Source organism: Plasmodium reichenowi, chromosome 6, assembly GCF_001601855.1.
Source record: "Plasmodium reichenowi strain SY57 chromosome 6, whole genome shotgun sequence".
Taxonomy (NCBI): domain Eukaryota; phylum Apicomplexa; class Aconoidasida; order Haemosporida; family Plasmodiidae; genus Plasmodium; species Plasmodium reichenowi.
This window is the reverse complement of record NC_033651.1, coordinates 1,174,474-1,193,922: the sequence shown is the minus strand read 5'-3', so window position 1 is coordinate 1,193,922 and position 19,449 is coordinate 1,174,474. Positions and strand designations below refer to the sequence as shown.

Here is a 19,449-nt window from a genome sequence, read left to right as displayed (position 1 = left end):
ATATATATATTCTTTTTTTTTTCCCCCTTTTTGATTCTTATATTATTCGTGTGTGCACGATATTTCATAATTATACTATTTTTTTATACATATGTTGACGATTCTTATTAAATTAATAATATTATGTTATAAATGAAAATATTAATTTTTTCATATTTCCATTAAAGTCTAAAAATAAGCCTTTAATAATTTGTATTATGAATACTTATTAAATTAAGAAAAAAAGAAAAAAAAAAAACATATAAATTATTATGAAATATGAAATTATACTTTGGATAAATATATATATATATATATATATATATATATATATATATATATATATATATAATTGTATATGCTTATAGTATTTACCTTAAAAAAAAAAAAAAAAAAACATATATTTTGTATATATATAATATATATATATTTATTTATTTATTTATTAAATGATATACATCCTTTTATATGTGTATGATTTTGTAATGTTAATATTATATCAACTTTATTTAACATACTAAATGTATCAACATTAAACATTTGATCATTAAAAAAAAAAAAAAAAAAAGGAAATAAATTCTATTATGTTTTATATTAATGAAGAATTTATATTGTACCCATTTTTATATAAATTACTTTTATATAATAAATATGACAAAGACAGTATTCATAAGAAAAATAAAATGGAATTTTTGAACATTTCAAAAAAAAAAGAAATAAAAAAAAAAAAAATGAATAAAATAATAAATAAATAAAAACATTATAGAGGCTATCTTAAATTTCTATTTGTTCATATAATTTTTTTAAAAATATTTACGAGTATATATATATATATATATATAGTTAATATGTTAGTCTATTCCATATTATTCAATATTCTTTATTTTATTTATAAAAAGGATATGTTAATGAAATCCCTCTCATATCACATTTTCAAGAATGATATTTTAAAAAAAACATTTGCTGGATATAAACAAAATTATACGTATCATTATTTTTAATTATTAGCCCCTATATATATACAAAATAATAACATTGAATTATAATAATGTGTTACATTATCCTTTTCACTAAAATATGTAAATAGATGATACTAAATAATTCTACATATAACAAAAGGTATATAAACCCATATATTTTAACCTTTGTTTATATATCACATATAGTTAATTAAACGTAAAAAAGAAAGAAAAGTTTTCATTTGTTTTCAATATATAATAGATAAAGCCATAAAATTTTATTTTATAAAATAAAATGGAAGCTCTATTTTTTTTTTTTTTTTTTACAACCATTTATATCTAACAAATGTGTATAAATATAATTACAAAATGGATAATTAAATAAAATTAAACATTAATAATAATAAATTTCCAAAATTATTCTTTTTATAAAAAATATGTGTACAATATATATATATATATATATATATATATATATATATATATATATGTATCTTCTTTTTTTATTTTGAAATGTCATTAAAAATAAAAAAATTTATCGCATAAATACATATATTTAATATATAAAATGTACATATATATATATTATAAAAACAAACAAAACAATATAATATAATATAATATAATATAATATAATATAATATAATATAATATAATATAATATAATATAATATAATATAATATATGTAATGTACATTTTAATTTTTCATACATTGTTGTGCTTGTTTTCTCCTTTATTTTCCATATGAATATATACTAAAAAATGTGGAGAATTAAATTATTCTCTTCTGCATTCACTACACAATTGTGTTCATCATTATAAAACCAGGTTGATGAAAGGATTTTTGATTTTTCATCACTTTGAAAAGTATATACAGGTAAATTATTTAATCTAATATCATATATATTAGTATAACCATCATGTGATGATGACAAGAAATATATTTCATTTTTGTTTGTTTTAAGACTAGTTATTATTTTATCATGCATATGATATTTATTTTCATTTAAGGACAAAACGGGTTTTTCATTAGTATTCCTAACATCAAATAATTTAATCATAGAATGCTCATCAGCAGTAATAAACAAATCGTTATTCAATATATCACTACATATAATAGATTTATTATATGAATAAGAACAAGATACATAGGATGATGTTAAATCATAGATTTTTATATTTTTATCTAATCCTGTAGATAAAAATTTTATATTATCAAAAAATTTTAATGATGTTATCATACCCGAATCGTTATGTATACATTTTTTTGGAAAAACAACAGATTTTTTTTTTCGTTTATTAGTATTATGTTCATTTGTTAAATCATTTAATAATTCATTTATAATATAATTATTATCAAATATATTAATTTTATTATCATTCCCGGCACTTAATAACATAGAATAATCTTTATTAAATGAAATACATTTAATCATATCTATATGATTACCTAAATATAATTCATTTCTCGTTATTATTTCTTTTTCTTTTTCTTCATTCAAAAATACTTTTATAGATCCATTTGTTAATCCAACAACCGATTCGTTATAAATCAATTCATTATGTAATTTCTTACTTTTATATATATTATATGAATATACTGGCATATTATCTATTACTTTTTTTTCATATATTTTTTTAAAATTTAACATATCATAATATAATAGGGTACCATCAAAAGTACTACAATATAATTTATTATCAATCGTAATTAATTCAAATATCCATTCACAAATTTTATCAATATTCTTACTTTCCCTTTTTCTTAAAGATATACTATATTCAATTTCTATAACATTTTCTGATAGTATATTATGATCACGTATAAATTCTTCTATAGTTGTTCTTAATATCTTTTTATTTATTAAAAATTCAAAGGACACATTATCTTCAATATCTAATAATTTCTTTACCATTCTTGATAAATCTATTCTTTTAAAAGTAACAGGAACGGTATAAGTACTACTATCGATTTTATATTTTTCATTCTCTATATTTGTAAAAAAACATATCTGAATCTCTTTCTCACAATTATCATTTCGATTATTATGAACAACAACATCGTCATCCTCAAAATTATTTTCGTCATCATCTATCAAATCATCATCTTCATAGAATTCATCATTATTACCATAATCGTCACTCTCATTTTCAAAATCAATTTCTTCATCTACAGAAGAAATTTCATTTTTCATTTTATCAGATAAAGAATTTTTTTTTTTCTTTCCCTTATTTTTTTCACTCATTTTGAAATTCATTTCTTTTCCTATTTTAACAAAATGAAGGAAAAAATATATATAATATTATTTGGGTTACATATGATTTTTTATCTAATAAAAAAACAAAAAAAAAAAAAAAAAAAAGATTATACCAAAATATAAACAATATTAATATATATATATATATATATATATATATATATATATATATAATCCTTTTTATGATATTTATTCAAAGTGTTGTAAATTTATATTTATAATTTTTAATTAATTTTCTTAATATAAAATTAATTATTGAAAACATTAAAAAACAAACAACGTTGTGTTTATTTTTTTTATTTTTATTTTTTTTTTTTTTTCATTCTTTGTTTATTAATTCCATATATATATGTTTTTAAATATATAAATTATTCTTTTATATATATCATAATATTAAAATCACGGAATATGGTAAATCAGCAAAGATTTATACATATATATAATATTATTCATATATATATATATATATTTTATTTTCTCTTTAATTATAGTAAAATACTTAATAATACTTTTTCAAAACAAACAAAAATAGTATATATATATATAATATATATATATTATAATGGTAATATATAAAAGTTTATTTTTTAATACATCATTCTTTTTATAATTATAGAAACATTAAAAAATAAAATTAGAAAAAAAATTTAATTAATTTTCTATTTTTTATGCAAATTTATAAACATATAAATATAAATTAAAAAACAAAGAAACTATTCACTAACATCTACATCAAATTTAAAATGAATGTACAAATGAACTATATTTTTTTCTTTAATATAAAGAACAAAAAAAATGTTTATCCTTTAATTTATAAATTCTTTTCTTTGCTTAAAATGTTATATTTTATAAGTCATTCTATTTTCCATATATATTCTCTTTTAAAATCCATATCTTAATTTTCCATCAATGTTTATATATAAATAAAACTAAAAAAAAACATGTTATAAATGTTTTTAATATTATAAAAATAAAGAGTTATGTTTTATTTCTTTGATACACATTTTTATATGTATATATATATATATATATTTTATAAATAAGGAGAATATAAATTTGTGAATTCTGCCAACAAATTAATAGTATTCGTTTATATGTAAAAATTTATTACACTTTTAATTATTATACGAAAAAGAAGAAAGATAAATCCCATACGATACATATATATATATATATATATAAGGCATATATTTATGTTGCTAATATTGGAAACAATTATATAGAAGATATTTCTTTATATAAATGAAGCAAATTTATTGTTAAAGTTCATTTCGGAAATATAAATTTTTTCATCCATTTTAATTTAATATATATATATATATATCATATGTAATATGAAAAGGTTTTGGGATTAAAAATATAATCTATATGTTTCCCATTGTAAATATAAAGAAATTACAACATGCATACATAAATATTTTCTTAATAAAAATAAAAAAAGAAAAGGAAAGGAAATTGAACACTTCAATTAAATTTATACCAATAAATTTTTATGGTTCAAAAACATTTGTGGTATATTTTCGCCTTAATTACTATTATTTTATTTTTTATGTATAAAAAAAAAAAAAAAAAATGGTATAATTTTTTTATTCGTATGTAAATTATAAAAGGTATTTAAATGGTTTAACAATCATTTTAAAACATAATCACATATATATAATATATATATATATATATATATATATGTTATATTTATAAGTGTATGTATATATTTTTTGCTTATTTTATTATTTTATTTTTTTTTTTTTATATGATATTCATGCAAAATAGTAATAATTCTCATATAATTGATTTATAATGTAAGTATAAAAACAGGAATGAATAAGAAAAAAGGAATTTTTAATTAAAAAGATAATATAAAAAATATATTATATTCTTATGTGTATTTTTATTTATATTGACATTTATATTTTTTTGTTTGCGTACCAAAATATATTGTATATAACATGTTAAATAATTGAATATAAAATAAAGTATTCCTTGTCCATTTTTTGCATAAAGAAAATATATATATATATATATATATGGGAATATTTTTTTCTTTTATAAATTTAAAGCATTATTTGCTGTCCTCTCACAATAAAAAAAGAAGAAAAACATAAGATTTATTTTTATTATCCTATTTGATTTTTTCACATATATATATATATATATATATATATATATATATATATATATTTATATCATAAAATTATATGTGTATGTATTTATATATGTGTATTTTATTTTATTTTATTTTTTTTTTTTTTTTTTTTTATTAAATATAATTAACTAGCCAATTATCAGCAAATTTTTTTTTTTTTTTTTTTTATTAACAAGTAAATATATATATATATATATATATATGTATTTATTGTATATATCTTCTTTTACATTTTATACACAATTATGCATAAAAATCCGCAATATTTGTTTTATATAATATGTTGCAATAATTAAATGTATATTCAATTTAAAAGAAGAATATATGAACCTTTTTATTAGAACTAAAAGTAGTTTGTCTTTTTATTTGGTCAAATATTTGTATTACCTTAATATATATATATATATATATATATATATATATATATATTACATTATAAATTCGTAAGAAACCATTTAATAAAATACTATATCATGTCTATTAAAAAAAAATATATATATAAAAATACATATAAAACATGTTTAAATGAAAAAAAAAAATTTCTTCACACATAAATAAATAAATATAAAAATAAATATATACATATATATATATATATATATATAAGAACACCTTTGTGTGTGTTTTTGTGTGTGTACTATTTTTTTACTTCTTTCATGTTAAATTTTTTTTATAAATGTTTATTTAAAATAAAAATCTTGAAATGAGAAAAAGAGCAGTGAAAAGGTTTCTTTTCTTATTTATTGTTTATGGAATATTTTTTTCGTTACGTCCTATATTAATGATCAACACCATTGTAGATGTATCGTTAATTGGTGATGACCTTTTTGATAATATTTTCAAACCAGACATTCCATATATGGGAAATCATTTGACATTTAATGAGAATAATAAATCAAATAAACGAAAAAAGAGAAATAATGATGTTATGATAGATGATATATTTTTACTAACAACTATGTTATCACAAATTCTGCCATCCAGTTTTTCTATATATCCCTTGAATTTAACAAACGAAACCTTAACAACTAATAATAATGATTTCAACAATTTTCTTGATTTGATTAATATATATGATGCTGATATAAATCAAACAATAACTAATCATTTAAATAAAATACAACCAATAAAAGGATGTGAAGATGATATTAAAAATAATAATTGTGATAAAGATGTATTAACGTGTATTACATTAAAAAAAAATAAATTATCCGAAAGTTGTAAAAAATCCTTGAGTAACTCATTATTATATTCTTGCATTGATGATATCCTTACTTATTGTAAAGACTATTCAAAATTTTCAAAAGTACACAAATGCTTAAAAACTAATTTCTATCATTTAAAAGATCAATGTTTAAATATTTTAAGCTACTATGAAGATATTATGCAAAAGTTACATAAAATGAAAAGTATACCATATGATAAACAAGAACATCTTTTTTTAGAAAAAGGAGAAAAAAAAAAAAACAATTCACAAAACGAAAATATTAAAAATAGTAGTAATAATAATGTGTATAACTTAAAATCAGCAACTCCTATAAATAACAATAACAATAATAATAAATATAATATCTTAAATCATTCTAATGAACAAAAAATACCTACTATGGCAGAAAATTTAAGAAAAACCTACGGACATTATATATTCCCAACTATGGATTTTAACTATTTGTTTGACTTTAATTCATTCAATTTTACAAATAAATATACCCTCTATGTATTCGAAATTTTATTTATTTCATTATTATTATATATTCTCATTATATATATTAAAAAGTTCTATATGCAAGATACACCAAATTTTACTACAAATAAACCCAAAACTAAACTAGCACAACTATAAAATATACATTCTAATAAATTATATAATGTTCCATATATTTTATTTTCTAGAATCCTATTTATACTTTCATTTGTTAATAATGCTTTTAATAAAATTGCAACCGTTTAATATATAAAGACATAATGTTCTTTTATATTTAATTTTTTTCTCAAATAATTTTTTACACACATTATTTGAAATAAGAGAACATTATTTTGTTTTCTTTTCCTTTTATATAATTTTATTTTATTTTATTCTATTCTATTCTTTTTTTTTTTTTTTTTTTTTTGTTAATATTATACAAAGTTCACATTTATAATATTTATAAAAATTATGAGAATATTAGATTACTTTTTTTTTCTTTTTTAATATTCGCTTAATACATTTTGATAATTTTTTTTTTTTCTCTTAATTTATTTTTTCTTTTTTTTCTGTAAAAATATTTGTTTTTTTTATTTTTATTTGATTTGTTTGTACAATTTATTTCATATTTTAAAATTCATACTCATAAATTTAATAATAAAAAAAAAAAAAAATTAATTTAATATTTGATAATTATATTATTTAAAAATATTCTTTCGATATTAATTTTCATGTTACTTTATATCTTTCTATAAACCTTTGTTTCAAATATAATCATGATATATCATTAATTTAATATATATAAATATATATATATATATTTGATATTATAAATAGTTTAACATATTTTTTTTTTTTTTCTTATATCTATTATTCCTTAGGTTGAACCTTTTACATTATAATGGTTATGAGTTTATAATTTTAAGGTTTTATTTGTTTAAAAGAAGAATGTTTCGTAGTATTTTTTTTAATATATACGAGACACATATTATAACTTATTTCTCTCTCTTTCTCTATATATATGTAAATTTCAACATGTAAGAGTAAAAACAAAACAAAAAATGTTATAGTATTACAAATATATATCCTAAAAACCTCTTTACACTTATTTTTAAACAATATAAAAACATATGAGCGTTCTCATCACCCATATTTATGCCATATAAATCTATAATAAAATGAACACATATAAAGATTAGAAATAAATGATCAAATAAATTAACATTTATATATAAACATTTAATACTAAGGATAATTACAATTCATATTATGAACTTATGATATTTTATATTATTTATGAATGTGTAAGTATATACACATATATGTTTATACATAACATTTAAATAAATTTCATGAAAAAAGAAGCAAGAAAAAAATAATTCATTTTTTTTTTAAATATAACATTATTATTTAATAAATTCTTCACCTTTTTTTTTTTTTTTTTTTTTTTTTTTTTTTTTTTTTTTTTTTTTTTTTTTTTTTTTCATTGATTCTTCTGTTTATTTATATTTTTTTTAAATTACTAAAATATTACAAAATAATATTATAACCTAAAACTACCTTTTATATTATGATTAAAAATGTTATATTATATTATATATATATATTTTTTAATAAATTATATAATTTCTATTATTAATTTAAATTATTTTATTTTTATTTTTATTTTTCAATATTTCTAGAGGTTAAAATATTATTATGTATCTAGAAATACACATATAAAATGAATACACAATCATAGTAACTATTGAGTTTAATATATTTTATTTTATTTCATTATTATATTATTTCTTTATTTTTATTATTAAATATTTTTTTTGTTTTAGAAAAAAAAAAAAAAAAAAATGAGACTAAAAATAAATTTTGAATTTCGAATATTTATTCATTCTTAAAATTTGATTAATATATATATTATATATGAATATTATGTAAGATTTATTTTTAATCTCATTGTTTATATTATGTGTTAATCACACAAATATTTTATGTAATTATTCATTTTATTAAAATTATACATTTTAAATAATAATTATAATATATATTTTAAAGTATAATAGTAAATATATTTTTTTATATATTAATATTAAATTATACGAACTTCAAAAAAAAAAAAAAAAAATGAATAAATAAAGTACAATCAATATTTTATACATTCATTTTATTTACATGTTATATATTACTTTTATTATTATAATATATAATATATATATTAATAAAATTATATGTTTCTTATATCTTTATATAATTATACTACATTTTTAAAATATCTATACACATATATGTAATCTTGTCTTTTTAAAATATATATATATATGAAATAAGAAAAAATAGATTCATATATAAAATGTATTTTAATTATTTCTTTTTTTTCTTTGAATGAAATTAAAAATATATAACACATAATATACTTAATATTCTTAAAAATATAATTTCATATTTTTAAAGTTTGTAGACACATAATATTATGTTTAGTTAATTTTAAAAGATCTTTATAAAACTATTAGATCTTTTTATTAATGTAAAATAATAATATTATTCATATTTATTGATTACGTATAATATATTAATAGAATTCATTTATTTTTTTTAATTTTTTTGAAAATTTTATATACAAGCCTATTATATACAACATTACTTTGGTATTATATTAATACATAATAAAAAAACATATAAATAAATACATATATATATATATATATATATATATATATATATATATATATATTTATATGTTTTTTTATTTATTACCTTATAACATTGTTTTATTTTAGATTACTTTGCATACCTCTTAAAAATGAACTTTTCTAAATAAATAGTGCATTTATTATATATACATATTATATATATATATATATATATATATATATGTGTGCTATTCTGAAAATATAAACTCTTATTCTAACTCCAAAAAAAAATAAAAATGTCTACACAAACAAGGACAAAAGGATGGGAGAAGGAATCAAAAATTAATCCAGATTATGAATATGAGAGATTGTTAAAATTAGAAAATAAGTTTCATATAAAAGCATGGATTAATAAAGGAGAGAAAGAAGGATATCTTTATAATATAGTTCCTACTACTATGAATGTAGTAGCAAAAAATTCAAATAAATCACATAAAAAAACAGGTAATAAAAGTAAAACACCTTGTCTCCAAGGGTACAAGAAATATATCAATATATCAATATATATATATATATATATATATATGTTGGTGTATATAATTTCTTCGTATAGGTGTACACATGTATTTTGTGTCAGACAATAACAAGACGTGGAGATTAACTCTATTTTATAGACCCTACTTTTATTTAAAAACCAAGAATATACATAATTATGAACAAGTAACAAAATTTTTAAAAAAGGAACTAGATAAGTATAACGTTGAAATTGATTATGTAAAAAAAGAGGATTTAAGTTTATACGATCATTTGAATAAGAAAAGAAGTTATTTAAGTAATATATTTTTTAAATTATCCTATGATACTATTGAAAATTTAATGAATGCTCGAGATTTCTTAGTCAAAATTATTGAACGAAATAAAAAACAAAATAAAAATTATAATAATTCAAATAATGATAAACATATTTTTAATAATGAAGATTTGTCCTATAGTCAATTAGAGTTTTCTTATAAAAATGAATATTCTTATAATAAATATGATGATCAAAAAGAAAACACACAAAAACAACAATTTACTACAAATATAACAGAGGAAGATGATAAAAGGAGGATATTAAATGCAAAAAGTAATGACAATAATAATAATAATACACATAATAGTAACAATAATAATAATAATATATTGAATATGAATGATATCATTGTTACTACAAAAAAACAAATTTTAAGTAAAGAAGAAATTATGAATGAAATAATCGAAATATATGAATATGATGTAAAATATTTAACCAGAATTTGTATAGATAAAAATATCAGATGTGGATTATGGTATAAAGTAAAAAGAGAAGAAGATGAACTTTATACTGAATTAATTCAATTTGAAATCTTAAATAAAAAAGTATTAGCACCATTAAATATATTAGCATGGGATATTGAATGTTATAAAGATGAATTAAAATTTCCAGATAAAGAAAAAGATGAAATCATATTAATATCTTATATGTATAATGCTCAAGGATATTTAATTGTTAATAGAAATGTTATGAGTAAAAATATAAGAGAATTCTTATATAAACCAAATGAAGAATATTCTGGTGCAGGTACATTCAAAATTTTTAATGAAAAAAATGAATATTTTTTATTAAAAAGATTTCTTGAACATATCAGATTATTAAAAATACATATTTTTGTTACATATAATGGAGACTTTTTTGATATTCCATATTTATATAGAAGATGTGAAATTAATAATTTAAGTGTTTCTAGAGAAATAGGTTTTATTATGAATAATAAACAAGAATGTTCATGTAATTTTATTTTAAATATTGATGCATATAAATGGGTTGAAAGAGATTCATATCTACCAAATGGATCTAGAACTCTAAAAAGTGTATGTAAAATTAAATTAAAATATAATCCAACAGAAGTGGATCCTGAACTTATGGTTCCCATTGCTAAAAATAATCCTCAACATTTAGCGGTTTACAGTGTATCTGATGCAGTTGCAACTTTTTATTTATATGATAAATTTATTCATAATTTCTTATTCGCATTATCATCAATTATACCAATGAACCCTGATAATGTATTACGACAAGGAAGTGGAACCTTATGTGAACAATTATTAATGGCAGAAGCTTATAGAAAAAATATACTTTTTCCTAACAAATCCAAACCTATATATAATCAATATTTTACAGATCCAGAAAATAAAAAAAAATATTTTATTTATGATGATTCTTTTGTTGGGGGTACAGTTCAAAGTTTAAAATGTGGTATTTATAGAGATGATCTTAAAGAATTTTTCAGCTTAGATGTAGATACATATAAATATCTATATAACAGTATTGATCATATTATTGATTTCTGGATTCAAAAAGATTTAAATAAAAATGCAAATATAAATGATACTAAATATATTAATAAAAATCAAATAATAAATTTAGATCAAATTAAACAAGATATTAAAAATAAACTAAATTTCTTCATAGAAAATCCAAATATAAATATATGTCCTAATATTTATCATCTAGATGTTGCTGCTATGTATCCTAATATTATTTTATCACATCGTTTGCAACCTAATGCTATCATCACACCAGATCATTGTTTTAATTGTTCTTTTTATAAACAAAGACACTTGTGTCAAAAAAAAATGATATGGAAACGTAAATTAGAAATTTCTCCTATAGATTATGGTCATGTCTTGTCACTAAAACAAGATTTAAAAACTAGGCTCTTTTTCCCGCAAAAAAGTTTTTACAAAATGCAAAACAAGGAAGAATCTGATAGTACTGAAAATGAAAACTCGATGGATATTAACGCATCAAAAAAGAAATCGTAATTACAAAAATTATGATATAATTATTTTATATGAATTATATTGTACAAATATAGCAATATGTATATATATATATACCAATACATAAACATTTAAATATACCAACACATACACATTTAAATATACCAATACATACAATACATATATATATTTTTTTCTTTTTTTTTTGTGCAGGTGGAATGAACTCACGGATAAACAACAACATGATGAATTAATGAAAGTCATAAAAGATTGCTCTCAAAAGGTTTTTAAAAAAACCAAAGTATCGAAAGAAGTAGATGCATCCAGTTTAGTGTGCCAACGAGAAAACCCATTTTATGTTGATGCTGTTAAGACTTTTAGAGACCGAAGATATGTGTATAAAAAAGGACTGAAAGAATGTGAACATGAAAAAAGGGAATTATTAAAACAATCAAAAATAGATTACATTAAGATTCAAGAATTAGATGATAAAATATTATTAAATGATTCATTACAACTAGCACATAAATGTATATTAAATAGTTTTTATGGATATGTTAAAAGAAGAAGCAGTAGATGGTATTCTGATCAAATGGGTGCTATTGTTACTTATACAGGTTCTCAAATTATCAATGGAGCATTTAATTTAATAAATAAAATTGGTATACCAATGGAATTAGATACTGATGGTATTTGGTGTATGCTTCCAAAAAATTTCCCAGAAATGTATGATGTATATATTTTGGATAAAAAAGAATTAAATAAAAAAAAAGATTATGAAACAAAAAGTGAAGAAGAATTAAAAAATGATAACAATGTGAAAAAAGTAGATTTCGAATTCCCAACGAATATTTTAAATTTTGAAATGCATAAGAAATGGACAAATGATCAATACTTAGTCTATAATGAACATACTGATGATTATGAATGCATTAGTAAAAATGAAATATTTTTTGAATTAGATGGACCATGGCATGGTATGTTTTTACCCGCATCTGAAAAATCCGATGATTTATTAAAAAAAAGATATGTGGTTTTTAATAATAAATATAAAATAAGTGAACTTAAAGGTTTTGAAATTAAACGAAGAGGTGAATTAAGAATTATTCAAAGATTTCAAAGTGAAATTTTTAATCATTTCTTAAAAGGAAAAACAAAAGAAGAATCCTATTATCATGCATCATTAACAGCAAATAAATGGAAAAATTTAATAGATACTAAAGCAATAGATATAGATAATGATGATGAATTATTTGATTTAATTTTAGCTAAGAAAGTTTTAAATAAATCAGTTAAAGAACAACCAAATGCTAAAAGTTTTGGTATTACTACAGCAAAAAGATTAAGTGAATTATTAAATAATGCTAGCTATATTGAAGATAATAATGTATCAACTCAGTTTATTGTTGTATCCAAACCTATTGGTTCAGATATTACTTTTAGAGCTATACCTATACAAATATTCAAAACAAATATTGATACTCAAATCCATTATTTAAGTAAATGGTTAGGAACTAAATTTCCTCCAAACGTACCTGTTAATGTTAGAGATATTATTGATTGGGATTATTATAAACAAAAATTAGAAGTTCAAATTTTAAAATTAGTTATTATTCCAGCTATTAAACAAAATATTAATAATCCAATAACTTCCATATCAGTTCCTGATTGGTTAAAAAAACAAATTAATATCTCAGAAGGAAAACAGAAAAAAATCACTTCTTTCTTTGTAAAAAAAAACATAAAAAAAGAAGATACCACTTCACCTTTACATCCTACTAATATTAAACTAGTAAATGATATTCATGATTTTAAAGATTCAAATGAAACAACCAACACACCATTACATTATACACAAAAAGAAAGTATGAAAAATAAAGAACATATATCTAATCAATCTATGGAAAAAAAAAGCCCTTTTCCTATAGAAGGCGAAAATACAATAACAAATCCATCATCATCCGTATTAACACAATCAGAGGAAACATTGAAAAATAAAAAAAGAAAATTAATAAAACAATATCTCTTAGATAATTTTATATCCAAAAAACCAAAATTAATAATATTATATGATAATAATCAATCAAATAATAGCAATAGTAATATTATGTCTGGTGCTACTCCAAAAACTAGTAAACTTATCTCATCAGTAGCTTACAAAAAAATAAATTCATTTGAAAACTACGGAGAAAATAATAATAATAATATTATTATTATTGATCATGAAAAAATCAATATCAGTAATTTAAAATATAAAGATTTACATAATTTATTTCATTCAAATTTTAAAAATTGGATGCTTATTAATAATAAAATATGGAAAAATAATAGAACACAAATTAAAAAAATACGTATTGAAGATAAAAAACAAAAAAAAAAAAATATCATATCATTTAAAGAACAAGAAGATGAAGATGAAGATGAAGAATCTAATAAGGAAAAAAAGAATTATGAGAAAATATCTAATTTAGATTCTAAATATTTACATACTATTCAAAATGCAATGGATATTGTATATATATATAAAAAAATTAAAAAGAAAAAGAAAAATCATAAAAAAAAAAATTCAAATAACCAATTAAATAATTTAAAAAATGATAAACAAACCTTATTAAAACCATATTTAAAATATTTTAAACATGAAGCAAATTCAGATTCAAATTCAAATTCGGATTCAAATTCAAATTCAGATGATTCATCTAGTCATAAGAAAGAATCTAAAAATGAAAATTATCATATCAATGAAAAGGTTGATAATAATGATTATTATAATGATGAAGATGATGGAATTTATTATGCATTAGTTTCATTAAAGAATATGAATAAATTTTATAAAATTAAAATACAAGTATATAGACATATATATATTAATAATTATGACCAATTAAATATTAAAAGTAATAGTAAAATAACTATAAAATTAATTAGTTCAAATAATGATGATAATGGTGTATTTAAATCTAAGGCATATGCTAATTGTTTTCTTCCTAGAAATATTAAAGTTTTTAATTTATATGAATTTATAATGACAGAAAAATATTTTAATCAATATATTATTAATACTCTAAATGCAAATTATCATGAAAGTATTATATCTGTATATGAAACAAAAATACCATTATATTTTGATTTCTTAAGTAGATATGGAAATTCTGTTGAAATTGATTCAAATGATTATAATTATATATTTGATGAAAATAAATGTTTTAAATCTCATTGTTTTAGTAAAGTAGAAAATAATAGTAAAAGTACCAAAAATGTATCAGCCAATTATTTGGATGATGTACATATTGTTTATATACATATATTTCATACACTTATAGATAATATTTGTAATCGTATTTTTATTAATGTATATGATCAATTTGATGAACATAATCAAGATGATTTACTTGGGAATAAAATAATGTTTAGTGGTATTGGACAAAAAGATAATAATTTTGATCCTTATGATACTTTTATAAAATTTTTACAACTAGATAAGTATTGTAATGATATTACATTAAATGAAACAAATGAAAATATAAATATGAATATAAATTCTACACATAATGGGCAAAATAAAAATATACATAATATAAATCATGTACATAATATAGATCATATACATAATACAAATCATATACATAATACAAATCATATACATAATACAAATCATATACATAATACATTTGATAATAATAATAATGTGGAATATTTAAACAATATTGAAAAAGAAAAAATAAAAAAAGATATGTTATTAAAAAATTTATTTAATAAAGAATTTTTTATAAATAGTGTTGAAAAAGATCTATTATTTTTATATCATTATAGAAAATTTGATGTTTATTATGAAGATAATACAAATGTATATAAAGTATTAGAATATCTTGATCTATACTTAAATAAATATCGTACTAATATGATAACAGGAAAACAAAAATATATCTTTTATGTATCATCAACTATTGATAAGAAAAAATTAGGTTGGTGGGCTACCAATAAATATTTCCCATGCTATTTTTATAAATTTGATAATACAAATAAATATCAAAATGTTCCAAGAATAAATTATCAAAATGATATTTTTAATTTATCTCTAAATCTATTTTTTGAAAATTATCATAGAGTAGAAGAAGATTTGAATTTTTCACGAATATCAAATATACCATTATTTAATTTATTCAATGTTCATAACAAAAATCAAAAACATAAATTTATATATGATATCTTATATGCATCTTTTATTAAAAAATATAAAGGAATATTATGGTTATCATATTTTGGTAATTATGATCTAGGAATCCCATGTTTAAATATTAATAATTTCTGTGATTATGATTTAGCTAAAAAAAATAATGATATAATAAACCAAGGAATATATAGAGGATATATTGTCCATCTATTTTTTAATGAATCATTAATATTTAATAGTGTACGCCTTTTTACAAAATATTCAAATGTGGACAAAAATACAAATGAATATAGTAATACCATAACCAATACAAACATAAATAATCATCACAATAATAATAATATTAATCGTAATAATGAACATACTAATTTTATGCAAAATAAAAAAAATGTCAAGAGAACACTGGAAAATAATACCAACCATATGAATAAATTAAACAATAAAAGTAACCATATAAATAAAAAAGCCTCAATAGATCAAAAGGAACAGTTGAATGATGAAGATATATCAACAGCTGACGAAAATAATAATATGAATAGCAATAATAATAATAATAATAATAGCAACAATAATAATAGCAACAATAATAATAACAACAATAATAATAACAACAATAATAATAACAACAATAATAATAACAACAATAATAATAACAACAACAATAATAATAATGTGAATGTAAATTTTTCGTCCAATAATGATAACGTCATAATACAATCATCAGCTGAATTAAATCAAAAAAAAAACCTCATACAAAATAAATATGATATTAATTCAATTGTTGAAAGAAATGCTCATGTTTCCCAATTTAGCAATTTTGCCTTTAAAATATTAGGTCAATCGTTAGAATATTTAATATCTAAAATTTCCTCTTTATCTATGCTAATTACAAATAAAACATTTGAAAGCATATCAGATATATTTACATCCTTCTATTCATGGATTTCTAATAATTCTAGTTTATTATATGATGTTGCATTATATAATAAAGTTTTAGAATGTTCTGAAATTTATCAAAATAATTTAATAAATATTATGAAGAAGAAATTTAATGCCAATATTATTTTTGCTGACTTAAGAAATCTTGTTATATCATTTAATGAGTATTCTATTATATCAGGAAGAAATATATTAAAGAATTTAATAAAATATTTTTCACACAGTGATTCAATATATGCAAATGTACCCTTCTATATTAAAAATGAATATATTGCAGCATGTCAATTTGATAAATATAATTTTATAAGATATAAAAAATATTCGGATCCAAATGAAGAAAATACAGATGAAAATCTAAAAATTATTGAATACTTACCTCCTATATGTGAATCTTTCTTGAGATATGTTCTTGATATAATAATATTGAATCCATTACATGATATTATACTTTCATATGATAATAATAAACAAAACGGTATAAATCCATATGAATCAGATGATCAAAAGATAAATCATATAAATGATATATCGACATGTGAAAAAAATTATTATAATGTTATATTAAAAAATGATAAATTAACAGATAAAATTAATTTAGCACAAAGAGCTAAATTAAAATATATATTTGATAAATCATTTGATGATCTTGAAGAAGTCTGTGAATCCTTCTCCTTAATCAATGAAAATGTAGATGTACTAGCTTATAAAATTGAAGAGAAATTAAAGGATTTATGGTTTATGCCGGGAAATATTTATAAAAAAGTCAAAAAAGCAATCAAATATAAAAAATATCTAATAGAAAATTATTGGCCATATGAAGATGATGAAATCGGTGAAAATAATATTAATTATGCACCATTCTTATTTCCTCAAACATTAGGAAATCTAGCTAAAAGAGATAATAATTGGAGATTAGAAATTGTTAAATTTTGTATCTTCTTAATGCAAAATGATAAATTATTAAATTTAGAAAATGAAAACGCAAATGAAGCCTTTCATGAAAAAAGACATGAACTATATGAAATTGTAGGAGATAGTGAATATAATAAAAAAAATTCATTATGGAAAAGCCCATGTCATGAATTAATTTTAAAAGATATCTTTTGTGATAATTGTTCATCGGTATATCATATGAACGTAGTAACAAGTTTAGTTGAAGCAGAGATAAGTGGAAAAGCATCCTTTATTTGGTTATGCAAAAATTGTAACTTTAAATTTGATAATGAATTTATTGAATTAAAAATATTATCTTTATTGCAGGAAACATTCGACGCATACAATGTGAGAAATAAAAAATATATATATATATATATATTAATAATATCATTATTATTATTGTGTATTTTTATATTTTTATATTTTTATATATTTTTTTATTTTTATATTTTTATCCACATTTGTTCATATATATATATATATATATATCCTCTTATTTTATATAGGCTCAAGATTTGGTATGTAATAATTGTAATGCAATAAAATCTTTCCACAGAAGACCCATATGTAAATGTGGTCAAATATTTACACCTCGTCTAGAAATTAATGACTGGATGGAAACATTAGAAATTGTACAAAATTTAGCTAGCATGCTAAACATGCCATTATTAACAGATGTGTTGACATCCATGAAAACTCATCTTATATAAAACAATATCTTCTTTTTATTTCATCATATAAATAAATAAATAAATACATATATATATATATATATATCCACAAATTTTAATTTGTTCCATTTTCTATATAACCGAAAGATGAAAGATGAATATAACCCACATTATATTTGTGTATGTGCGCAGTGTGTAATTTTTTTTTTTTTTTTTTTTTTTTTGTATATTACATATAAACAATTAAACAAAAAAAAAATAAAATAATAAAATAAATAT

General features: G+C 18.6%; 3 protein-coding genes across 3 annotated transcripts; 2 read left to right on the top strand and 1 right to left on the bottom strand.

The window, feature by feature from the left end:
• Positions 1-1,694: 1,694 nt before the first annotated feature.
• PRSY57_0628900 (microtubule-associated protein ytm1-like protein) lies at positions 1,695-3,185 on the bottom strand (the record flags this gene model as incomplete). Its single annotated transcript, XM_012906662.2, has 1 exon — positions 1,695-3,185. The coding sequence occupies one exon, from the start codon at positions 3,183-3,185 to the stop codon at positions 1,695-1,697; it is 1,491 nt and encodes a 496-aa protein (XP_012762116.2).
• Positions 3,186-6,043: 2,858 nt separating this feature from the next.
• PRSY57_0628800 (hypothetical protein) lies at positions 6,044-7,183 on the top strand (the record flags this gene model as incomplete). Its single annotated transcript, XM_012906661.1, has 1 exon — positions 6,044-7,183. The coding sequence occupies one exon, from the start codon at positions 6,044-6,046 to the stop codon at positions 7,181-7,183; it is 1,140 nt and encodes a 379-aa protein (XP_012762115.1).
• A 2,761-nt stretch (positions 7,184-9,944) lies between these two features.
• On the top strand, positions 9,945-19,209 carry PRSY57_0628700 (DNA polymerase epsilon, catalytic subunit a, putative; the record flags this gene model as incomplete). Its single annotated transcript, XM_012906660.2, has 4 exons — positions 9,945-10,152; positions 10,262-12,488; positions 12,664-18,844; positions 19,006-19,209. 4 exons carry the CDS (start codon positions 9,945-9,947, stop codon positions 19,207-19,209), a joined length of 8,820 nt encoding a protein of 2,939 aa, XP_012762114.2.
• Positions 19,210-19,449: the final 240 nt, after the last annotated feature.